This window comes from Euphorbia lathyris, chromosome 5 (genome assembly GCF_963576675.1).
Source record: "Euphorbia lathyris chromosome 5, ddEupLath1.1, whole genome shotgun sequence".
Classification (NCBI taxonomy): Eukaryota; Viridiplantae; Streptophyta; class Magnoliopsida; order Malpighiales; family Euphorbiaceae; genus Euphorbia; species Euphorbia lathyris.
The window spans coordinates 32,196,549-32,223,777 of record NC_088914.1 but is presented as its reverse complement, the minus strand read 5'-3'; the positions used below and the strand labels follow the sequence as shown (position 1 = coordinate 32,223,777).

Below are 27,229 nucleotides of genomic sequence, written 5' to 3'. Positions count from 1 at the left end.
CGTGTTCTTTGTCGGTTTACGATTAAAACCGGCAATATCGATTTCAATCTACATCATGTACACGATAAAACAATTCATGGAGACAATCAGTTTCATAGAACTCGTTTAATATCATTATTGTTTCTATTGCATTTTTTTATTATATATAATTATATAAATTATAGAGTAAAGTACAAAAAAAAATCTTAGTGTTTTCACAATTTTAAAATAGATCCCAATCCGAGGTTTAAAATTGTACAAACAAGAATATGTGTTTTTGTCTTTTTTTTTTAATCTCTTCTAAAAACAACTAAAAAATAATAAAAATCTCTTATTTAATAACCGTATTTAAAGGATACATATAATTTTAAATCTTAAGAACTTATTTGCGAATCGCGAATACCACTTTATCCAAAATTATATAGATAACATATATGATATAATTATAACATGAAAATATTTTTTAATATCCATAATATAGAAACCCAACAAGAATAACAAGAATCACACAAGAAAATATAAAAGTCGTTTTTTTTATATAAAATAAGTACATCATTTCATAGATAAGAAAATATTAAAGTACAACAAGAAAATAAGGAACAACACCTTACATAAGTACAGGCCATGCCTAGTACAGAAATCATAAAAATAAAAAAATGACTACAATGAGCAAAAGAAACAATTAAAGGCACAACAAAAATAAACAGAAAAAAGTCGCTTTCTTACTACTAAATCTAACTTCATAAATGTTTCAAAACAAATCTAACCTCATAAACATAATAATATATATAATGAATGTAACAAGTCAATGATATTTAATTTTTGGAATGGACAATTCTAATATTTATTAGACCCTGTAATTTCAAGGTTGAAGACAATTTTCTTTTTCATACAAAATTTTATATTCTAGCTATTCTCTAATTTTCAGTGTGTATTCTTGAAATTATGATTATAAAAAAAAGACTTGAAATTATATATTTATTATTAATGAAAATTTGTCAAATAAAATTTAAAATTGTATTACCTCATAAACATTAAACTTAATATTGCACTGTTCTCTCCCAATAATTATAAAGTTAATTTTCTTCTATTTCACTTCATCATTTATTTTTTTTACACGTATTTCTAAAATTCTATAGATTTTGTTGAAAGTGAAATAAATTAATGATTTTTATGAATGTACCTTTCGAAATTAGTCAATAATTCAAAGCACTAATTAACGTCGTACTTTGCATATACAAAAAGATAAAAAAAATATTGTGGTTTATGTGATTTTCAAATGTAATTTTGAAAGCTATAAATAAGGATGTTTTACGAATTCAGACATTCTGTCAAAGATTATTAATATGATTATTTACTTAAAATACAACGATTTTAGCGATTAAAAAGATTAAGTTAAATTTTTAATTCGAGTCATACCTCTAATTAATATACGCAAAAAACTTTAATTGAAAGATGATTCACCTAAATATTATCGAATGAGTCTCAAACTTTAAATCTACAATTTTTCTTAGAATGTTAGGATTAAATTTAGAAAAAATATAAAAATAGATATTGTGATTTCACCGATTTGCAAAAACAATCCATGTGGTTTAAAAGTTTGTAAACAAGGGTTTGTATTTTTTTTTTTTAGTTAACAAATTCAATTGTTCCTTTAAAAGTTGTTGTTGGGGCCAAAATGGGCGATTTGGAGCAATTAATGAGACTAATTTTATAAATTATCTAAAATTCAATGTTTAACTTTGCAAATTAACTAAATTACAATTATTATTTTGTCAAAAAATTAACTCACATTTCCTTTAACTCTAAAATTTATAAAGTACATCGCAAACTTTTAAACCACATCGATTATTTGTACAAATGGATGAAACCAAATATTTATTTTTGTAATTTTTCGAAATGCATTATCCTTTCTGATCTTGTACTATTACAAATGTATCAAACTACAGTGTTTTTTATTTTGTACTTTAACCAATAAATAATAATAAAAAAAAGAAGTGAATTTAAAGAAAAGAAAGAAGTAGGGTAGGGAAGGCAGCATAGGTTGATTTATATAAATAAGGTTGGGTTTTAGTAACCCCGGGGCCATTCCCATAGCCTTTTTTCCTGAATCTTTATTTCCCTCTGCTCCGGTCACCGCTTTGTCTCTGTGTCTCTGCACTTCGTTATCAGTAATTTTTCCCTTTTACTCAAACTTGTTTAATTGCTTTGGATCCTTCCCCTTCCCCCCCCCCCCCCCCCCCCCCCCCTACTTTTCCTGTTCTTCTTCACCCCTTTCCTTTTAAATACTACTTTCAACAAACTTCATTCAATTCCAAATTCCAAATTCCAATTCCAATTCATTCTGATGGAAGTGAGTTCTTCTTCCTCCTCCTCTCTAGATTCTTAATTTCTCTCTTCTAACGGAGTTTGATTGATCATTAATGGCTGATTTGATTGTGCAGGACTACTACTACTCAAGAAATCATGTTCCTGCATTCGGAAGTTGGGACTGGAACAACGATCTTCCTTTCACTCAGTGCTTTGAATCAGCTAGACAAGCCGGGTTGCTTCGCTATAGTTACTCCGATGATCGTGATTTGTATGTCGCCGGTGATTTATACGACAATGACGTTGTTACTCCGGCTATGATTGTTGTTCCCCGTCGAAAGGTAATTTCATCTGAATATTTCTGTTTTTCTTTTATGTTTTTATTATGTCTTTTAATTAATGTAAGTGCTTTTGAATGAAGACTGTATATTGCATGCTTACACAACACTGGCACATGTATCATAAAAAGCAGTGTAAAGCATACTAAATTACAAAGGAATAGAAAAAGATGGAGAAATGAGATTCATCGAAAGAAAACAAGATAGAAGGAGGGAGGGGAGGGACCAGCCCTAAAAGCCTCTTCTATTTAACATGGATGTTTATGTGTGTGTGTTCATAATCATCATGCTTTGCTTTATTTCTTTTTTAATTAGAAACAGGAAAATCCACTAGCTCTAATAATTAAATATTGATATTTATGGCTAAACATATGCAATGATGATGATGATGAGGTTAGACGTAATGTAATATAGGATTGAGGAGTAGTAGTAATTTGAAATTATGATATGACAATTGAGATTTGAGGTTGGAAATTGGAAAATGCAGGCCAAAATACGTCAATCAAGGGTCAAAGATGAGAAAAATTGGGTGAAAGAAGAAGCTCCCAATACTAAAACAAGTACCATGGCAAGGCCTACACCTAAGCCTGTTGATGAAGACTTGTACAAAATCCCACCAGAGCTTCTTTATGCTAAACCCAAAAAGGTAGCTCTCTCTCTCTCTTCTTTATTTCTTTCTTTTTTTATCTCTTTACATATAAATTATAAATGGTTCTCCGGGGTGAGCGGATTTAGTTGCTGCGTATACAAAATAGTGCAATCTTCGATCTAATATTCCATTCGTAATCACAGTGCTACATTTGTAATTTGTTTTTTAATTATTAGTTTGCATTAATACAAATTGATTTGTTTAATTGAATGTTATGCAGAAGAGAGGATTGGGATTCTTTTCAAGCTGCTTGCTCCCAACATGTGTATTATGAATGAAGAAGATCCATCTATTAGTATAGTTATGGTATATTATAAGTGTGGGGGTGGGGGTGGGGGGTAGGAAGGGGAATATCTCTAATCTCTTTTGAGAATAGGAAGAGATTAGAAAAGAAGACTTTGCTTTTATATATTTATGTTGATGATGATGATGTATATTCCCTTTCTTTCTATGAAAATAGAAAGGGAAATTGAATGAATGAGAGTATATGACTTTGTTTAGCAAACCCATCCCAATCAAAACACCAAAATCTAAGAATGAATTGTCAGTCTTACTTATTTTGTGAATACATATTTATTTCTTGTTTGATAACGACATTTTATTTTTATTTATTGGACTGATCACGTGATTTCCATTATAATATAGTAGAATGGACTTTGTATGCTCTATTTTCATGTCTTCTTCAATTCTAATTAATGAATTCAAAGTTCAAAATGGAAAAAAGGTAAACAAAAGCAAATATTCGAAATTCATCATTATATTTCCTCCTTTGAGGTCCTTTTCTTGCTCCTCTTTTGCCTTTTCTCTTTAATAAGTATCTTTCACATATGTATGTAATGTCTAAATTATCGCATTTATTTCCAGAATTTTTAAATTAATCAAAGTAGGAATGGTAGTTTTGTTCAATAATTTTTTCTCTTTCTAAAAAGTTGGAAAGAGAGAGTCAAAACCCACAAATATACCTCAATATGTGAACTACAAAATGAAAAAGGTTGGAAGCTAAATGAAGAAAAGAATCAATGCCACAATTTCAAATACAAGTGTTGACACTTGCAATACCTATAGGTTAATCCTTCAGTGAAAATAATATAATTATCTTGCTTCTTAAAGCAATATAATAGGTCACAAAATTTATATTTTTCTAATGCTTGAGATAAGATGGAAAAAATATCAAGACAGAGACCATTGAATAATAATCTTATTGTGATGCTTAAATTAAGAGGCATAAGATTTACATGGCGTTTGATATTCTATTGGGATTGGGATAGGGATAGGGATAAAAGTTGGGATAGAGATAAAAATAAATGGTTGAGATAAGTATAAAAATATGATAGTCGAGAATTATTATTCAATGTTTAGTATGTGGGATAAGAATGAGGATAAAATAATAAATTTTACTATTTTAATCTTATTTAAACTAGATAACATTAATTTGAGGGATAAGATGGACTTTTTCATCCTATTAAAATCGCAGGAGCTTATTCCACCTCCTTATACCACCTCCTCCTGGGTATAAGATTTGAGGGATAAGAAGCTTATCCCTCATCCATCTCACTCTTCTATCTCCCAAACAAACACGGGATAACTTATCTCGTGTTTTTTTTATACCTATCTCAACTCCTATATTCCTTCTAACAAACACCGCGTTAGAGCACAAAGAAATTGCGAGTAATTGTAGACTTATAAAGTCATATTATATTTAGAGGGAGCTCATAGTAAAACCGTCAATCGGTATTCGAACCTCCCTTTAGCTTCCTCGGAGGACATGTGGACGTATTTTAAGTAGTTTATAATATATATGTGAATTATGATTCCTTAATCTCATGCGAGATCGAAGGGTCCTAATCTGAAAAAGGATTTGAAATGTAACTCATTGGTCTACGTGCCTTGTGATAAATTATATACAAATATGTAAATAATATTATATTTAGGGGTTTAGCTTATTTAGGATTTCATGCAACAAATAATGCAATTATAATTAATGGAAATTAAATTGCATTCAATTCTTTATGCTATCAGAGCCTCACTCTTAACCCTAGTCACCCCTCCACATCATCACCTATCATGTCGACCAATGCAACCCCATCTTCTGCAGCCACTGGTGGCACCGCTTTCTCCGGTAAGGAATCAACTATTAATCCCACACATGAAGTTATGTTATCCGTCGCGTTCCAAGTTCATCTTTGCCTTTCTAATTCCAAAACCCTTTCACCACATCCTCAATTGTTACCACGCTTCCATCAACAATGATGCCTACCTTCTCAGCCATTCCTCACATACATGCGTTACTCGCATACATGCGTCATCTTTTATTCTTATTGTGTCAACAAAAAGCCAGTTTCAGCACTTTCCCAACCTCCTTAGACAAGTCATGTTCAAACTTTAATCAAAAAACCATGTACATTTGGAAGGCACAAATGATGTCAGCTTTGCGAGGCAGTGGTCTAGCGAACCATGTCATGAAACGTTACTCGCTCCGACCAAAATAGACCCAATATTTCGTATTTGGGATCAAAAGGACCAACAAGTCCTAAGTCTACTCCTTGGATCTATATCTGAAACTCTCCTCCACAAGTCGCCAGCATTAGTACTGTCATTGAGGCATGATCTTGATTAACAAGAGCGTACTCGTCTGGATCCCTTTCTCACATACAAAATCTTTGAGCTGAGTTACATAACTTGACTTGGAGGAATGATGATATTGCCTCATACACCATATGAGCCAAAAGTCTATAGGATCATTTAGCCTCTTTTCAATACTCAGTCAATGAAGAGGACCTTGTTGATACGATTCTTCTCGGACTTGGCCCCTCTTATTGACCATTTGTCTGTGCAATTGAAGCACGTCTTGAGCCGGTAAAATTTGATGATTTATATGGCCGCCTTCTCAATGAAGAAAGACAACTCGCTCATGACAACATAACCAACTACACTTTATTTAACTCGATCTAACTTGGGACAAAAGCACTTCCGTGGGCGTGCATGTGCCTGAAACCAAAGAAACGACATGCCTCCTCATTTGTCTCGGCAACAAGGGTCTGCCTAGCCCTATATCAATAATTCTCTCTCATCGCATATTCCAAAGGAGCATATCATGTGTCATAAAAATCGTGGCCTACCCACATTGCTAGAAATTACTCATCCCGAAACTGAACTGAGACCATCATCGATCTCAGTCTCACATAGCCACCTGCCTCATGGTTTATCAATATTGGGTACTTGACTATGCGGCAACTCACCACCTCACACTAGATCTGTATTTAAATTCTCAATAATAATTTCTTTGTACTAAGTATTTTATTTAGATGTAATAGTGGAATATATTTATCTAAGGCTTGATTCGATTAATTAAAATATAATTACATGTCTGAAATTATAATCATTTAATTATCAAAATCGGGTATTTAACCGGTTCAGCTGTTAGCTAATAGTTGTTGATGTTTGTTGTTATTTTTAGTTGTTTAATTATTAATGTTTAGTAAAATTATATTGAAAGATTGTTGTTTGTCTTTAAAATATCTAATAAATTATAAAATAAAAAATATATTATATAAAAAAATAAAAATAAATAAAAATAATCCAAATGCAGAGAAAGACAAAATTCCCTAAAAGAAATGGAAGGGAAAATTTAGGGAATGTAATGTAAAGTATTGTTTTTAGTGTGCTGAAAATAGTGCATAAAATAAAAATAAATAAACAGTGTAAACAAATAGATTAACTTGAATTGAACAGCAGAAATGTCAGATTAACTTTAAACTGCATGTTTAATCCTCTTATGATTTCAATTAATCTTAAGTTAAGGTTGAATTAGGCCAAAACATGTCATAGAATGTCGCAACAGAATCTCACGCTGCGCTTCTTAATTAAATACTTAATTGTTCTATATGGCATTTTAATATAGGGTAAATAATTTATTAGTCCCCTAGTTTTTACCTAACACACTGTTTAGTCCCTCTATTTTGAAAAACACATTTTAAGGTCCCTATCTTTTACCAATATTAACCTTATGGTCCTTTTATCTATTTTTTTATATTCTTAATCGAACATATCTTAACTTTTAGGACAACCACAGTACAATACAAGTTGACCATGTTACTCTGTTATTTTATATATGTCTATTTATGCTAAAATATAACGGTTATAAGTCTAAAAAAACTAGACAAAAGGACCAAATGGTTAATATTGGCAAAAGATAGGGACCTTAAAATGTGTTTTTCAAAATAGGAAGACTAAACAGTGTGTTAGGTAAAAACTAGGGGACTAATAAATTATTTATCCTTTAATATATTACTACCTGTCAATATTCACTTATTAGAATTCTATTTTGGCTTCAAAATTAGGACTCACTTGTATTAACAATATCAAAGCTTCAATACAGAACAGAATTCAATACAGAACTGAAAGTTTTTGCTTCAGAACAAAGAAAATGGAAAATGGCGAAATGAAGGAGCCAAGAAAAGAAGAAGAAGAGTCGATGCCTTGAAGTGTTTGAGTTAAAGAGTTTTAACTCTTAACTCTTTCTTATCCGTAACATCTAGTCCCTTGAACTTCCAGGGACCTTTTAGTCTTTTAACCAACATCAGGAACATTACAGTCTTTTCTCACCAATAGCATATTCTAGAATAAAGCACACCACACCTATTCTACACCTCACCTCATCCGGATCCTTCCCTCTTTCATCACAACCATTGATCCACAAACCCTAATATCAAGAGCTGTAATTCCTCCATGTGTCACTTGTCCTTGTTGTCCTTTTTTATTCTTAGCATATAGTTTTCTTGGTGACCACACCTAGATAGAATATAAATATGTAAGCTTTTATCTTTTTATCTTAATGAGAATTAAAGGGTTGTTAATTCAATTTACCTCATTCACTTTAATATGGTATCAGAGAAATAGCTTCCAAGCTTAGCACTCATCATCAACAATGGCCAACGCACCATTGATAACTTCTAGCAGCCCTTACCACCTTCCCCAAAATGAAACACCAGCCCTAACTCTGGTTTCACAAGTCCTCACCAGACCACATTATCATCAATGGTCACGAGCTGTCAAAGTCGCACTCATGTCCAAGAACAAGTTATCCTTTGTGGATGGCACCATTCAAGCACATGCATTGACAGACAACATGTATAATCAGTGGGAAAGATGTAACAACATGGTAATGTCATGGATACATCATGCGTTATCACCTTCGATTGCCCGGAGTATTATGTGGCTTGACAAAGCTGACCAGGTCTGGGCGGACCTCAAGGAGCGCTTCGCTCAGGCCGACACCTTGCGCATACTACAGCTGCGAAGAGAGATACACAATCTCAAGCAGGGAAACGACAGTGTAACGGACTATTACACCTGTTTAAAAATACTCTACGACGAGTTAACGAATCTCAGGCCAATGCCCAAATGTACCTGTAGACAACCGTGTAGCTGCGATGCCTTCAAGGTCCTGAGGGATCAACAGGATGCAGATCAGGTCATGACTTTCCTACAGGGGCTAAACGACTCATACTCAACCATTCTCTCACAGATCCTGTTGATAGAACCTTTACCCTCTCTAAACAAGACCTGTGCCTTGGCCATCCAACATGAACGGCAGATAGGCCTTGCACCTATCACAAACAACGACGGAGGTGAAAGCAACATGTTCGCAGGTTTCACTACCAATACGCAGAACAAACAGAACAATAAGCAAGGAAACTCAAGGTATAACAATCGCAAACCAAACAACAAAAACTCATCATTATGCACATTTTGTGGGATATCAGGACACACTGAGGACATCTGCTTCAAAAAGCACGAGTACCCGCCAAGTTATGGAAACAGAAACAAAGGCAACAATCCTTTCAGAAACAATCAATCCAAGGCAAACACAGCTGTGGGCCAAAGCAGAGATAATGGAGATTCAGGGGAAGAAGATAACAAACAAAGCAACACAGAGCCATTCACCCTAACCAAAGAACAATACCAGACACTAGTCGCCCTATTGCCACTGAGCCATCAAGGAAAGGCCCCGGCCTCGGGCAGTATCGTCAACACCTTTGTGAAAGGGGATTGCTCTGGTAAAACTTTAAATCTTATCTCTACTTCGCCTTGCTGGATAATAGACATAGGGGCAACTGACCACATCATTCGTGATATTAAACTTTATAGTTCTTTCACTAAAATAGACAAGTGCTGGGTAAGTTTGCCAAATGGGGAAAGGGTTAAAGCTGAACACGTTGGAACAGTTATCCTCAGTCCACAATTAGTTTTGCATCATGCCCTGTGTATACCTGACTTTGACTACAATCTTATTTCAACTAGCAAGTTGATGGATAATGGGAAACTATGCATTGTGATAACGGGCTCAATCTGTGCTATACAGGACACAACAAGTTGGAAGAGGATTGGCTTGGCTAGGGAACATGAGGTCCTGTACTATCTGGAGTACCCATTGCCAAAAGAAGTTCATCCTGTTAATTGTTCTGTTTTTTCAATTAAAGCCGATGTTTGGCACATGCGCTTTGGTCATCCCTCTTATGAGAGACTTAAAAGCCTTAGTTTACCCTGTAATGATTTCAATTCCTACAAATCAATGCCATGTGACATTTGCCAAAAGGCCAAGCAGAAAAAGATCCCATTTTCATTAAGCCAGAATATAGCCAAAGCATGTTTTGACCTAATACACGTCGATATATGGGGACCTGTTAAGGAGTCTTACTCTAATCATCATTATTTCTTGACCATACTCGACGATCATAGCAGGTATACATGGGTCACACTAATGCAGACAAAAGGAGAGGCAAGCACAGCACTTCAACACTTTTGCAAATATATTAGCAGGCAGTTTAACAAAGACATCAAAACTATAAGAACCGATAATGGCCCCGAGTTCATCATGAAGGATTTTTACATAACAAACGGCATCATACATCAGACATCTTGTCCTGAGACCCCACAACAAAATGGCAGAGTAGAGAGAAAGCATCTAGACATCATGAATACCACGAGGGCAATCATGTTTCAAAGCTCTCTACCCAAGAATTTTTGGCTCGAGGCATTCGGACATGCCGTCTACCTCATCAACAGACTACCATCTGTACCTATACAGGGGCAAACTCCATATGAACGTGTTTATGGGCAGCAGAGCAACCTAGAGGATCTCAAGGTTTTTGGGTGTTTAGCGTATGCCTCCACCCTTGATCGACACAAAAATAAATTCACTAATCGGGCAATCAAGTGTATCTTTCTGGGCTACAAACATGGAACAAAAGGCTACCGACTATTGAATTTGACAACTAACGTTATTTTTTTTTCCAGGCATGTCAAGTTCTTTGAACACCACTTTCCTTTTTCAGAGGCAAATCAAACACAAAGCATATCGTTCTGTAGCGAAGATGAACTGGACACCTTACACATGGCATCTATGACTGACGATGAGGAGACAGAATTAGACATGAACATTGACCCACCAATACCAGACATTACTCAACATGTAGATGCCATACAAACCAATGAAGAGGATCAGGATATCACACAGGCAACAACAGAGCAACAATCACAGAGACCCACAAGGACAAAGAGGTTACCCACTTATCTTCGAGATTATCATTTGGCTCTAGCCCAAGGTACTGTTCTACCAAACCATACAACCTCTCCGTATGTCATTTCCAAACATCTCACATACGATAAGTTGCCGACCGACAAAAGAGCCTTTTTCATCAACTTAACATGCCACCGTGAATCTGCAACATATAATGAAGCCAAGTGAGATCCTAAATGGATTAAAGCCATGGAAGATGAGCTAAATGCACTTAAGGAAAACCACACATGGGATTTGGTACTATTACATGCCGGAAAGAAACCGATCGGCTGCCGTTGGGTGTATAAGGTTAAGCACAAGGCGGATGGCAGCATTGCCCGTTTTAAGGCCAGGCTCGTCGCCAAAGGATACACACAGCAAGAAGGAGTGGACTTCTTCGCCACCTTTGCCCCTGTAGCCAAATTCACCACAATACGAGCACTATTAGCCATTGTCGTTGCACAAAAATGGTATATTCATCAACTGGATATCGATAATGCTTACCTACATGGAGAGCTCGACGAGGATGTTTTTATGAAATTACCACCAGGTTTGTCCTCAACCACGCCCCAACAAGTTTGTAAACTTCGGAAATCCCTCTATGGTCTCCGTCAAGCAGGCAGGCAGTGGAATGTCAAGCTCACAAACACTGTCAAAAGCATGGGATTTACACAATCATCGTCTGATCCTTCATTATTCACAGCCAGGGCAAAGGATCATATCATCTTTCTCCTGATTTATGTAGATGATGTTATCCTCACCGGAAATGACATGCAAATGATTATCTCCGCCAAGGATCACCTCAACAACAAGTTCAGTATCAAAGATCTTGGTCCACTCCATTATTTCCTCGGTTTCGAATTCACCCGAACATCACAGGGGCTCCACATGTCACAAAGAAAATATTCATTAGAGCTCATACACGACATGGGATTCATCGACTGTAAGCCAGCCTCCTCCCCAGCCTTACCAAACTATAAACCACCACCCAACCCATCCCCACTACCAGATATCACTTCTTACCGACAACTCATAGGTAAACTACTTTACCTCACACACACCGGACCAGACATCTCCTACATTGTTAACCATCTTTCCCAACATTTAAACGCCCCAACTACAGACAACCAATCTAGAGCATAAAGAATACTTCGTTACCTCAAAGGTTTTATCGGCCTCGGTCTGTTTTTTTCGGCATGCAATGACCTCCAACTCCAGGCCTTCACCGACTCAGATTGGGTAACTTGCCCAGAAACGCGTAGATCCATCACCGGATACGCCGTTTTCCTCGGCTCCGCTCTGGTCTCTTGGCGCTCCAAAAAGCAGAACACTGTATCTCGTTCTTCTTCAGAAGCGGAGTACCGAGCCATGGCTTCTACATCTTGCGAGCTCCACTGGCTCACAAACTTGCTCCACGATTTCAACCTCTTCCCACAAACGGCTTCTCTCCTTTTTTGTGATAACACATCCACCATGCATATCGCACAAAACCCCGTCTTCCACGAAAGGACCAAACATATCGACATAGACTGTCATGTTATCCGTGAAAGGGTTCAAAATGGTCTAATCCGCCTCATGCCCATCTCATCGGCGCTTCAACTGGCCGATCTCTTCACCAAAGCGCAACATGCGCCCCATCTTCGATTTCTGTTGAGCAAACTTGGCTTGATAAATCCTTATCATGCCTAGTTTGAGGACGGGTAACAAGATCAAAGCTTCAATACAGAACAGAATTCAATACAGAACTGAAAGTTTTTGCTTCAGAACAAAGAAAATGGAAAATGGCGAAATGAAGGAGACAAGAAAAGAAGAAGAAAAGTCGTTGCCTTGAAGTGTTTGAGTTAAAGAGTTTTAACTCTTAACTCTTTCTTATCCATAACATCTAGTCCCTTGGACTTCCAGGGACCTTTTAGTCTTTTAACCAACATCAGGGACATTACAGTCTTTTCTCACCAATAGCATATTCTAGAATAAAGCACACCACACCTATTCTACACCTCACCTCATCCGGATCCTTCCCTCTTTCATCACAACCATTGATCCACAAACCCTAATATCAAGAGCTGTAATTCCTCCATGTGTCACTTGTCCTTGTTGTCCTTTTTTATTCTTAGCATATAGTTTTCTTGGTGACCACACCTAGATAGAATATAAATATGTAAGCTTTTATCTTTTTATCTTAATGAGAATTAAAGGGTTGTTCATTCAATTTACCTCATTCACTTTAATATGTATTTTTTGGAAATTCAACAATACTTCTGTAAAAATATTCAAAACTAATCAATTCATATTCCACATAAATACTTATTTATTAACCCCAATCATCTTTCATAAATTGATTAGTTGGATCCTAGGAGATTAGGGTAAATTACAGCTATGACGATTGAACTTTATCTATTTTAACATTGTGGCCACTCAACTTCAATTTTTAATGGTATGACTACTGAACTTTAAACTTTTTAACACCAGTGACTACTCAACTTTAATAACCCCTCAAAATGACCGTTAACGGCCTCAAAATGAAAATATTCAAGAATTAAAGTTGTTGTTGGCCCAAAATAGAATAAATTTTATCTTCATGTATATAGAAAACTTATGTTTAATTTTAGGTTATAGTTTCTATTTTTCTAAAGAATACAACAACAACAATAAAGCCTTAGTCCCGAAATGATTCGGGGTCGGTTAACATGAACCATCATATAAAACCATGAAATCAAGTCGTGTCAGCGACACAAATTCTCTCCCTCCACTCTTTCCTATCCACTACCATATTTTCCTCAATCCTCAATACACTCATATCACTCTCGATCACCATCCTCCAAGTTTGCTTAGATCTTCCCCTACCCCTCACCACTACATCCTTTTACCACTCTTCAGTCCTCCTAACCGGCGCATCAAGCGCTCTTCGTCTTACATGGACAAACCACCTTAGTCGGTTTTCCCTCATTTTATTCTCAATAGATGTAACCCCTACTTTTGTCCTAATTATTTCATTACTCACCCGATCCTTTCTCGTATGACCACACATCCATATCAACATACGCATCTCCGCCACCGACATCTTATGAGTGTGACAGTGTTTCACTATCCAACACTCCGTACCATATAATAAAAAATAACAATAATAAAAAATAAGATGAATGGAAAATAAAAATAAATATATATATAAACTAACCTCCAGCTCGGCGAGCTAGAGGTCAGTCCTCGGCTGGAGCCCATTTCGGTCCAGCCGACTTCTTCAAATGCACCCGAACACAACCACGAGCTAACCTATGAAGCCTAGCTCGTCCCCACACCTAGGCCCAAGCCTTAAAAGTCTCTCTAACCACAAGATAGTGGGGTAATGTGGCATAAAAGTTAGAGGAAGTTAGTGGTGGTTAGTAGTGGTTTGTGGAGGTTGAGGAAGTTAGTGAGGTGGCAAGTTAATGGTCAAAATTAGAGAGAAAAATAAGGGTTAGTTGGTGATTAATTACTCAAAATGTCCTCTCAAAATACTATAAATAGACCCTCCATTCTTCATAATTAGGACTCACTCAAAACAACAACACCTCTTCTTAAGATCCCTTCCAATGCTCTCTATATAAGTTTTTAGTTCTTGAGTTCTTCCTTTTTGTTCTTCATTTTTCTTAGTTTTAAGTCCTTTTTTTAGCTTGCCTTTAGCTTTAATTCAAGTTCCAATAGCCTCTTTTCAAGTTTTTCAATTCAATTTAGCATTCCTAAGCCTTTAGTTTGCTCAATTCTTAGCTAAAATTCTGTTTCCAAATTAATTTTTCAGATTCGTCCAATTATTTTCAAAGACTGATTTCGTCCATTTAAATCATTTTTTGCTTTCAATCCCTTCAACAAATTTGTTCCTGATTTCCTGATGTTCAATTTAGCATTTTAATTTTAACAATTTCATGTTCAGAAACTCTGTTTACAAGTCATTCTTTGCAACTGAAAACGTTTTAGATATTCTGTTTCCAGATTTTTACAGATTCGACCAGTTATTTTCAACTCCCAATTTCGTCTATTTACAATTCTTTTTAGCCTTCGGTCCCTTACAGAAGTTTGTTCTTGACTTTCTGAAATTAAGTTTAGCCTTTTTAATCATCCAATTCCGTGTTCTTAAGCATTCATACGATCCCTCGGAAGTTGAAGGTTAAATCTGCCCCATTTTGCCTACCATAAGTCAGAGATTTCCAAAATCAATTCCGCACGTGCCAACCGACTGTGGTGCTCCGAGGACTTCAAGACGACATCAAAATTCAACATCCAGCCGAGATAGCTTTTGTGGCTCCGAGTTTGTCATTGAATTTCAATTTTTATTTTTATTGCATTTCAATTCCTTGTATTGATTTGCTTTTTTTTCAATTCAATTGATTATCTATATGTTTAGTATATAAATTTTTCAATTGTAATTAATTTCATTTTTATGCTTACTTTGAACATATGTATTCAAACCTTGATTCCTATCAATAAAATACCAATTTTTCACCAAATCTTGTGTCAATTTCGCACCGTTAATTTCTGTATTTTACCCGTCTTCAATTTATTCGCAATTGTTAAATAAAAATAATTATCTAGCAAAGTTTCTATAACGGCGCTAGAGATCCAAGAGAGACTTTTTCAATCCTTGCGTCCCTCGCCAATCACTTCGTTTACATTTCAAGTTTTGACGCGCAAATCCATAAACTTAATCGTCTTTAATAATTGAGAAATAATTTCTCTGGTACGCCCACACCCTAACCACACGTGACAAGGTTGAAATTAGCATATTCGCAAAATATCGCTAACAATTGTTCATAATGATATTTACCATGAAATCACGTTTTTTATTTTCCAAAATCGTCTTTTTGGAGCTTCCTCTCTCTAAATATTTACTCTCTCTCTAGTAAGTCTATCATATTATTATAAGGTTCTTAAGTTTTATCGTAATCAATTCTTTAGTCGTTCTATCTATTTTTGTAAATGAAAATTCAAAATGGCCCCTAGTTATATACATATAAAAAAATTAATCTTTTAGTTTCAAATTTAATCTAATTAGTTTTAATGAAGTCTTTGAACTACATATACACCGAAATTAATATACTTGAAAAAATATATTATTAATTTTATTAAATTGTAATTATTTTTTGATTTAATATCTTTAAACTAACATTAAATATTATTATAAATTTTTTATAATTTTTTAAAAATCATATTTTTTTTCATTTGTCAAATTTATTAGAATTGTAAAAACTTTTTAATGATAGTCGTACTCTTATTTTAATAATTTTTTTAAAAAAATTCATTTATTTTTTTAGTCAATAGATTTTACGTTATTAAATTAAAATTCTATAATTTTATAAAAATTAATAAATCAATTACTTTATATTGGAGTTTATATTGGAGAGATCGTGATTATGTAGGAAAAAAAAGAAAAAAATATAAAATACAAAAATAGATATTTTATTATTAAAACATAAAGTAAAGGATAATTTTGGTAATTTAAAATTTATTTACTTTTCAGTCCTCATGATAAGCTCATTAAAAAAATAATAATGATTTCAAATTCAACATCATGTTCGAGTTGCTGCTAACAAACAGTTAATTAATTATGTTCATGAACCTTCTTACCCAACAATTCATTAGTTATATTAAGTAACTATTTTTATTTAAAATTTGTTTAACACAAAACTAGATAATTTACAAAATAAAAGTTTATGTAAAACTATATCATCTTACATTTGGACTTTTATAAAAGTACTATTATTAAAAAACAATTGAATCAAACATACTTAGAAAGGTTCTCATGAATGTTATAAATGTGCTTATTGTCAAGTTTGCTTGCGAATTTTCAAACCAAATTTCAAAACTCTCAAACTCGGACTTATTTATAAATGAAATAAAATACAATCTAGTTTTCATCAAACCGAAGAAGCAGCACAACTCATTTATACTTCCATCTATCTGTAACCATATGTAGTCCCTCCCGGTTGTTGTCGAAGTTATTTAGAACAAGACATTTATTTAAAATTGATTAGCTTTAAATTTGTCATTGAATTGATAAAAAGTTGTTCCCATGGCATTGGCATGGCATCCTCCAACCAAAAGGATCATTGGTTAGCGAAATTCAGATTTGTTATATTTCTATATTTTAAATTTAAAAAAAGGATAGTGAAGTGGAAGTGGAAGTGGATATACATTAATTAGATCGTATGGCAGATGAAGCAAGACTCTGACTCCATCAATAATCTATCTTACGTCATAAAATGGTAAGCATGTTACCAACTTCTAATTTTTACTTTTTCATTCATTACTTATGCAAAGATAGATGGGATGCTCCTAATAATTTACAATAATATTACTTCTTTGATCTTTTAGATTTTTTCATGATTAAAAACTCTTTCTGTACTAACATATTAGTAATTCTTTTGGTGAATCATAGTTACATATTACTCCCTCCGGTCCACAATAGAAGTCTTTTAAGGTTAATTCACACTAATTAAGAAATGCAATTAATTTTAAGTAAAAGACTTTGTTACCCTTGTAATAATTGCATCCACTAGTAACTTTATCTATTCTCAAGATAAAAAGTCAACTTAAATAGGGGTATATTTGGTAAAAGTAAATTAATGTGCATAGATCTAAGCAAAATGTCATGTATTGTGGAACAAAAAAAACTCTCTAGAAAGACTTCTATTGTGGACCGGAGGGAGTAAATTTTTTGTAATCAAAGAAGTGACATTTGAATATAAAATTCGTTAAATAGAGTGTTATTTATTTATTTTATTTACGCTCTAAAATTTATTTTTAACTTATTGAAAATTAAATTTTTATATAATTGGCTTTGTTTGGATATTATATTATTTAGTTTGAGTTAATTTATGAGTATTATGATATGGATCGGTCTCGGAACGTGTTAGTTTTAATCTTAAACTAACAAATAGGTTCTTTTCAAACTAAACTTGAAGGAGTGAATCATGGGTTTTACGGACTAAACCGTATGAATAATGAAATCCCCCATTGTTGAAAGTTAAAACCTTAACAAACTTCACAAATAAGAATGATTAGAAATTGTATTCATAAAAGTTAATGATTCTTATAAATAAGAGGCATTAGATAGCACTGTTTAGGGAAATGTAAAAGTCATAAATGTCATAACTAGGATTACAATTAACTAAAAGTGATAGGGGTAAGATAGGAATGAAATGCCAAAATGCACTTAGGTAAGTAAAACTATAGGACAAATAATAAAGTAAAAATGGTATAACTGTAAATAAGACGTGTAAGAGATTGGGGCAGCCATGGTCCCCCCGCGTCCCCTAATCTTGTTTGTCTTCTTCTAATGCTGAAATCTGGTTCGCCGTCGCTAAAGATCAGTATCTGTCGCTGAAAATGGTGGGATTTTGACACGGCGTGTCAAGTGTGCAAATGTTGGGCAGAGAGTTTGGAGGAACCCAACACAGCGTGTCACTGCTTGACATGGCGTGTCGGGCTGAAAAACCACCTTTCATGGCTTGCTTAGGGCATGTCGTTGGCTTCGGCCATGATGGAAATGCTCCGCATCATTCACTCTCTCTTGAAAGGAACTTGCCCCCAAGTTGCTCACTACGTATGGACGACGCTTGATGGATTTGATGGACTCCAAGTTCTCAAATTGAAACAAGGCATGGTTCGAATAGAATTCAAGAAGCTCATTCCATATATCTCGAGATCCGTCTTCACCACAATAACTTCTCCCGACATTTCAACTTGATTCTTATTCCGGCTCTCATTCCCCGTGATACTCATCTCATAAGCTTTACTGGCATCAAATGGTATGTCTAGACGAATCTTGTCAAACCACTTCTAAATAATTGCTTAGATGCTCTTCAAAATCCTCACATTTTGTCGAACGGACCAACCCCTAACTTTCTTAGTCTCGACTTCACTAACTTGAAGACCAACCACTAATCTCCTCCGCTCATAGCCAACCTCAAACGGAATATCTGGATGAAGCATATCAACCCAAATGAGAGCGATCCCTAGGGCACCCTTCAAAACCCCAACTTGGCTTTGAGTGGAATCTTCCCGGACTTCACCATACCTCAAGTCGTCAACCCGGATGCTATGCTCATTCACTGAATGCTCCATGAAGCTCACATTCTTTACTACGAGATCACCTCTCACGGGCTTCTCATAGGATATGTTCTCTCTCAACATACACAACAAAGATCCCAACATATATATTTCAATAAAACACAAAAGAATAATGAGTTCCGATTTTACCAAGTGAGTGACTTGATTCCTTTGCATATTGCATGTGCTAGAAGTCTCAGTTCTACTAAAAGGCATCATAGAGTAACCTTCATCCTCCTCCTTAGAGCTCAATTCTCCATATGTAGGCCTAGGTGCACTATCTTCCGGATCTCATGTGGTAACTTTCCCAAAGGTGGAAGCCCTTTAGGTTATCCATGGAAAGACGTACTTGTCACCTTCGGACATTGGTTCAACTTCCTCACTTTCAACCTTGCTCTTCCCCTTCTCAGCCTCATTCCCCTCTTTAGATTTGACTTCATTAGGAGAAAGGCTAGCTAACTCATCCATGGAACCCATGTCAATGTGACTCGATGTCTCACTCGTTCTACCGATGCACCCATTCACATTCAACTCTCGAGTTGGACTAGCTCTTAAGGCGGTCTTCCTTTCCTAACTAGGTGGACTCTTCATTGACATAAGGATGTACCTGATTCCATCTTTGCGTATGGTATATGTGTTGCTTCTTCCCGCATGTGAGGCATCACAATCAAATTGCCATGGCCTACATAGGAGCACGTGATAAGCATCCATCTCCACAACATCACACATAGTTTCATCCCCATAAGCTCCAATAGTGAAAGGAACCTTACACCGATGAGTAACCCGAAACTTTTCCACCTCATTAACCCAACCAAGGTGATAGGGGCTAGGATGTGGCTCGGGAACCAAACCAAACTTGATCAAGGCGACTTGATTAATGAGATTCACTTGGCTTCCTCTATCAATTATCACTTCACATCTCTTCCCAAGACCTAAGCATCGAGTTCTAAACAATTGATATCGTGTGCCATGCTCCTCCTCACTAGACATTAACACCCTTGCCACTAAGTAGACACTATGTTCATAGCCCTCATCCTCACCATCACAGATCTCCTCATTTTGGCTCCACCCATCATCCTCCAACTCATCATCACAATGGAATCTTTCTTCCTCGTCTTCATAAGGAGCCAATGTTGATCCCACTCAACGTGTCGAAGCTCATCCTCGTCATAATAGACCTCATCTTCATAAGCGACCTCATATTGGTTCCACTCAATTCATCGATGTTCATCCTCATCACGGTAAACTTTATCATCTTCATCATAATCAAACTCATTTGCACTATGACAAAGTTCACCATCCTCACGTATTCATCTTCGGAAGCGCTCTCTCTCTTTTCAACCTCATCCTCGAATTCGCCTTCATAGTAATCACGTTCCTCATTTCTTTCTAGCTCATTCTCAGATTGGTTCTCCTCTTCATCATTCTTCTCTAACTCCTCTTCTTCATAATGGTATTCAAATTCATTTCCCTTTTCGTCCATGATCCATCTTTTCCCTTGACCTATCGTTTCCTCTCACTTCTCCCTATAGCTCAATCCGACTAATTCACATGACAAGTTGTTTGACTCAAAAGGCATACTACAACCTGATATGGTTGAATCACCAACATGTCTCCCATCACTATAGCCATCAATCTCCACACATAGACTAACTTCATCATGCTCCTCAAAGAGATTAACAAGCCAAAACTCATTCTCCCCCTCTTCAAGGCATATGCCATCAATTTCCACACATAGACTAGCTAGGCCTAAGGGGCATTTCATCAAACACTTGGGGAGTACCCTTCTCAACATGAGTTTCCTCAAAGTTTTCACATCTCAATCCTCATTCCTCCTCATTCATACATACATTTAAATCCTTATCAACAATTTCATTAACAATAAATCCACAATGAGAACTTAAATCACTAACAACATCACACACCACCAAACCTTCACTAGCAATAGATCTATCCATAAATTTCACATCAAGAGTTGCAAGTTATGGATTTACCTCTTCATTGTATAATGGAAGACAGATTTGTGATGAATCTTTAGGAGACTAAATGGAAGTTGCTTCATCCTTTTTCCGCTGAGCTCGACGTTGTTGCCTCCGGCTATTTCGAGTTCCTCTTTGGAGTTTTTCCATCTGTTCTTGCTCCCAGTTGTAGATTCTCTTCCTCACCATTTCGGCATACTGAAGCTCTTGCTCCCTTGCCTCGGCTAAACAATCTTGAAAGCTTCTCATTATGGTTTCGAGACTTTCTCATTTCTTGTGGGCGATTTCTTCGGCTTCCCATTCTTTAAGACTCTTTGTGGTAAAACTCCATTGGATCATTGTCGAAAGAAGTCTCCGTTTAGAAAAACGATCGGCTCCGATACCAAATGATACGGATCATTCTCGGGACGTGTTAGTTTTAATCTTAAACTAACAAAGAGATTCTTTTCAAGCTAAACTTGAAGGAGTGAATCCCGGATTTACGCACTAAATCGTAGGAATAATAAAATCCAACATTATTGAAGGTTAAAAACTTAACAAACTTCATAAAGGAGAAGATTAGAAATTGTATTCATAAAAGTTAATGATTCGTACAAATAAGATGCATTATATAACACTCTTTAGGAAAATGTAAAAGACATAAATGTCCTAACTAGTGTTACAATTAACTAAAAGTGATAGGGGTAAGATAAGAATGAAATGCCAAAATGGCACTTAGGTAATTAAAGCTATAGGACAAATAATAACGTAAAAATGGCATAATTGTAAATAAGAGGTGTAAGAGATTGGGACAGCCATGGTCCCTTAATCTTGTTTGTCTTCTTCTAATGCTGGAATCTGGTTTGTCGTCGCTAAAGATCAACATTCTATCACAGAAAGAGAAATTCATGTCGCCGAAAATGGTCAAAGTTAGGTGACATGGCGTGTCAAGTATGCAAATGTTGGGCAGAGAGTTTGGAGGAACCCGACACGACGTGTTAGGCTGAAAAGCCACCTTTCATGGGCTTACTTGGGGCGTGTCGTTGGCTTCGGCGCAATGGCTATTCTCTTCGGTCCGTGTCGGAAATACTTTGCATCATATTATCTAAAAACCCTAATTGTAGTAAGTTACAATAATTAAATAAATTATGGTTTGATCTATTTACATCGTGAGCAAACACAATTCAAATGATAACTAATTTTAGAAAATAGCAACATGATATGTTTGGTGAAATAGTTAAAGGATATTATCATTTCATTAATTTGCTTTTAAGAAAAGTTTTTTTATCTATTCAATTACCACTATAGCTGAGAGAGATAATAGTAATATCATTGACAATGAATATTTATATAAGAATCTACATTCTTTATAGGTCAAAAGTTTTTACGGTCACTAAAATAGATGTTTTGTGCATCTGTGGTCACTAAAATCGGTTTTGATCTAATAAAATCATCAAAGTAGCAAATATGTGTCAATAGTCGACGAATCAAACGATATATGAACCCTTGAAAGATTATTGCGCTATCACGTCAATAATATCTCACAGTGTTTAACTCATGTCACGATTGATAATTATAAATTTAAAAATAAAAGATAAATTGGATCTAATTTTTTCAATTGTCACACCACGCCACGTGATAACACATGTTATATATAGCCACATCAGATTTTCGATACTACATATCATCAAATTCATTCAAAGTGTCTTTATAAACACAAATTTGTTAATTTATTATTTTATTGAATAAAAACTACTTTAATGATACAAGTATACAAAACCCGTATCTTAATTACCATATAAACTCTTTACACCATTGTTTACATAAACAAAAAAAAATGAAGAACTATTTATTAACTAAATACATTAATAAAAATAAAATGATTTTGAATATGGATATTGAAGAAAGGTGAAGCAAGATGTGCATAATGTTCAGGTGCTATTAATTATGTCCTGTCTATTTTCTCAACTGTATTGGGAAAAAGGCATGCAATATATATTCTAGAAAGAGGTAATTCTCTATTTTCTATACATTCTGTTCTGTTATATTACCATCAAAAAATATAGGTTAACGTTAGGAAATAGGAACAGAATAGGCAGTTTTGAGTTTTGACTAGTGTCCAATTTTTCTATCCTTTTGTTTTCACTGCAATTCCTGATCATCAATTAAACCGTCCATGCAGAAATATATTAAAGGTTAATTCAGGTTTTACCTCGATGCATCAACTGCCCATTTAATTTACATCTAGTTTTAACCTTTTATGGTCAAAAGCAGGGTTAGCAATTACTGTCAATTTGTCTCATGTTTCTATCTGTCAGTTGCATCGATTTTCTTATGATATTTGTTGGGTAGCATCTCTATTATTAGTTGTATCATTAAACAAATAAAGGTTTGAATTCTCTCAAGTTGAAACTCTCTTAATTTGGTCCTGTTTTTTTTTTTTTGTAAATAATATAGTTGAGTGTTAACCGGAGTTAACATCCCAAACATTCCATTAGTAAAATCCCAACAAACTCACACACTTTAAAATATTATTATTAATCAATAGAAAAAAGAAAAAAATTCAACAAGCTACCATTTGAAAAAGGCAACTAAACAACATGGAATTGTTCAACTACTATAAAAAAAAATTGGGAACAGTTCGATTACCTTTCCTATAAATATGAGAGGCAACAAAGTTCATTGGAGAAATAAGATGCAAACAATGCATCCAATCCAATTCAATCTTATCTAATTTCTTATAGGACGGTCAAGGCTATCCTTTTAAATAGATCAACTATAAATGTAGAATCACTTTATGTCTATTGGAGTATGCTTCAGTCTCAAGATGTTATATATGATAGCAACGTTAATCGTAGGGCAATAATCTGTTGAGTCAGTTTACTTGTGCATATTAATTATTAGAGTATCTTTGCCTATGTTTGGGGGGTTTAGGACATGCTCAAGTGAAACTGTGAGGCAACAAGATAGTAGTCTAAATATTTCTGGTTGTTACTATCATGGGAACGATAACTAACTAAAGACTAGTATGTGCCTTGATTGTAATGGTGTTTCACCGGTTACAGACACTGGGTGTCAAATTCAGAGCATTAAGGTTTGTGCAACAGTAAACTCTGGATGATCCATTATGAGAACACCTCATGTAATACTCAAAGTTAAGTCCTTAGACTGATGTTCGCTATGGGATCTAAATGGTTTGCAGTTCACTTTGATTAATTGCATAACATACCTGTAACAAGGTACCAAGTATGAGTTAGTCAGATGTGTTGTGTGTCATGCTTAGAAGCCATGTGAGAGGCAAGCGTCCTAAAGGGGTTAGACCTTTTAGGTACCAGGTGGCTTGGGAATCACACCCTGAGTTTAAAAACTTTGTTCAGGATAACTGGAATCCTCATTCTGATGTTTTACAAGCTGCTGAGGGCTTTAGAAGTAATGTGGTGGGCTGGAATAAAAACATCTTTGGCCATATTATCAGAAGAAAGAATAATTTTTTTGAGCAGGATTGAAGGCATCCACCGTATGTTGGAGGTTAAGTTTGATAATAGTTTGGATGGTCTTCTTAGAACCCTCCAGAAGGAGTTGGAAGCTGTGCTCAGACAGAAAGAGTTACTTTGGTTTCAAAAATCTAGGAAAGCTTGGATTAAAGATGGAGATTGTAATACCAGGTATTTCCATCTTTCTACTGTTATTAGAAGGCAGAAGAATTGGATTGATGCTATCAAAGATCCGAATGGAGATTGAGTTTATGAGGATGAGAATATTCGTCATTTGGCCCTTAATTTCAATAAAGATTTATTCAAAGAGTACCTTGTGGATCTGGATAAAGCGCTTTCTGGGACTACGTTTCCCATATTGGGAGATGATAAGGTTCTAGAAGCGTTCCACCCTATTGATCAGAAAGAGATTGACCAGGCGATCTTTAGTATTGCTGCTACTAAAGCTCCTGGGGTTAATGGTTTCCCTGCCGGTTTTTATTATAAACATTGGGAGACTGTGAAGGAAGGTATTTATAGTTTTATTAAAGGAGTTTTTAATGGTTCAGAGGATATTAGGCTTGTGAATAAAACTCTTCTGGTTCTGATTCCTAAAGTAGAGAAGCCGTCTTCTTTCTTACAGATGAGGCCTATTAGTCTTTGTAATGTGTTGTACAAGACTATTACCAAAATTGTGGCCAACAGACTCTGGTGTATTCTTTCTGATATTATTAGCCAGAATCAAGACAGTTTTGTTCCTGGGAGACAGATGATGGACAATGTGGTTATAGCTTAGGAGATGGTCCACTCTATGAAAATTAAAAAGGGAAAGATGGGTATTGTGGCTCTGAAGCTGGATCTGGAAAAAGCTTATGACCGCCTCAACTGGAGTTTTCTTCTTGATAGTCTGAAGAGAGCAGGTATTCCGGAGAATTGGAAGAGATTAATTGAGGTCTGCATTTCTTCTCATGTTTTTCAAGTTTTGATTAATGGGGATATGTCTGAGGAGTTTGCTCCTTCCCGGGATATCCGTCAAGGGGACCCTATGAGCCCTTTCTTATTTGTTATTATGGTGGAAAGGTTGACTCACCTTATCCAAGAAGCTGTGAGCAATGGGAATTTCCATCCAGTTTCCATTAATAAATTCTGTCCCTCGGTTACTCATTTGTTCTTTGCAGATGATGTTATGATCTTTGTGGAAGCTAATGAGGAGCAAATTGGTGTGATTATGGATATTATTAACTGTTTCTGCTCTGCTTCTGGTCAAAAGCTTAATATCCAAAAATCCTGGATGTTGTGTTCTAAAAACATGAGTCAAAGAGTCTGCAAAAGGCTGAGTGAAATTTCTGGTATACCTTTTGCTAATTCTTTGGGTAAATATATGGGGATTCCCCTCCATAGTGATAGAGTTTCTAAAGCTTCCTTTAAGGAGACTTTCGACAAAACTAATAGTAAATGTGCCAATTGGAAAGCTAAAACTCTTTCTCTTGCGGGCCGCCTTACTTTGGTTCAGTCTGTCAATTGTGCGGTTCCTAATCATATTATGCAAGCTTGTCGGCTGCCTGAGCCTGTTCTTAATGATCTGGATAAAATCAATCGTCGGTTCCTGTGGGGGGACTCTGCGGAGGGGAAAAAAATTCACATTGTTCCTTGGAAAGAGGTATGTCAACCTAAAAATATGGGAGGCCTGGGGATAAGACAAGTCAGGGACAATAATAAAGTATTATTAATGAAACTTCTGTGGAGGATGTGGCAACTTCCATCTTCTCTTTGGGTTCGATTATTATGCGGGAAATATAGAAAGGATAAGATTTTTGGGGGTCCCAATGAGAGAGTTATTAATCGTTCTTTTCTTTGGAAAGGCCTTAGTGCTGTGTTTTCAGAGTTTTGCTCTGGGATTGGTTGGGCGGTGGGTAATGGGAAGTCTATTAGCTTCTGGAATGATATCTGGATTGGTAATAAGTCTTTATTAGAGGTTTGTAACTCCCTGCCACCTTTTGATATTCGGAATTGGAGGATTGTTGATGTGGTGGATTCTGAGGGTGATTGGATTTGGTCGAGGTTTGACTCTTATTTCAGCCTGGAAATGCTCCTGAAAATTAGAGGAGTTATGATTAGTAGCAAAGAGGAAGATAGGGATAGTCACTGTTGGGCTTTGACAAATAACGAGGCTTATACTTGTAAATCTGCCTTTGAGGCCTTCAATCAAAATTTGGAGACTCCGTACCCTGAAGTGTGGAAGAATATTTGGGTTTTGAAAGTTCCGTACCGCATTAGGAGTTTCCTGTGGCTTGGTGTCAAGAATATGCTGCTTACTAATACAGATAGAAAAAGACGTCATTTGGTGGAGTCTGGTGCGTGTAGTAGATGCAGAGGGCATGAAGAAACCATTTGCCATGCTCTTAGAGATTGTGCTAGGAGTAAAGAGGTGTGGAGGAAAGTTCCCCCTAACCAGGTGTTGTCTGCTTTCTTGTCCCATTCTGATCTTGACTGGTTTGTAGATGGTGTTAGTGGGAAGTTGTTGACCGATCTGGAGCATGGTGGTATCTTATTTGCAGTTGTCTGTCACCAGATTTGGAAATGGAGGAATGATGAGATTTTTGAAGGAGAAACTGTTATTATTCCTAATTTGTTTGATTTCTTATCTAAAAAGATTTGTACTATTGCAGATAGCTTCAAAGAGGATTCTTTAGCTAGGTCTATCCAGAAGAAGGCTGTTCATCTCTTTGTCTGGTGTAGGCCTAGTGAAGGGATGGTGAAGTTAAACACTGATGGCTCTTGTCTAAAGGACGGTAAAATTACTGCTGGAGGGGTTCTAAGAGATGCTGGTGGCGCTTGGGTGTCTGGGTTCGATCAGAATCTGGGTATGGGTTCTTCCT

At 35.6% G+C, this 27,229-nt stretch overlaps 1 protein-coding gene across 1 annotated transcript; it reads left to right on the top strand.

Moving 5' to 3' along the window:
* The first annotated feature begins 2,209 nt into the window (after window positions 1-2,209).
* On the top strand, window positions 2,210-3,829 carry LOC136230799 (uncharacterized). The gene is made up of 4 exons (XM_066019982.1): window positions 2,210-2,332; window positions 2,424-2,630; window positions 3,115-3,273; window positions 3,497-3,829. Exons 1-4 carry the CDS (start codon window positions 2,327-2,329, stop codon window positions 3,548-3,550), a joined length of 426 nt encoding a protein of 141 aa, XP_065876054.1. The 5' UTR covers window positions 2,210-2,326; the 3' UTR covers window positions 3,551-3,829.
* The last annotated feature ends 23,400 nt before the right edge of the window (window positions 3,830-27,229 follow it).

Bases quoted from the DNA above. Each gene is read 5' to 3' on its own strand.
- LOC136230799 (XM_066019982.1), top strand. The intron at 2,631-3,114 runs GTAATTTCATCT...TGGAAAATGCAG, and splicing joins TTGTTGTTCCCCGTCGAAAG to GCCAAAATACGTCAATCAAG. The intron at 3,274-3,496 runs GTAGCTCTCTCT...AATGTTATGCAG, and splicing joins TTTATGCTAAACCCAAAAAG to AAGAGAGGATTGGGATTCTT.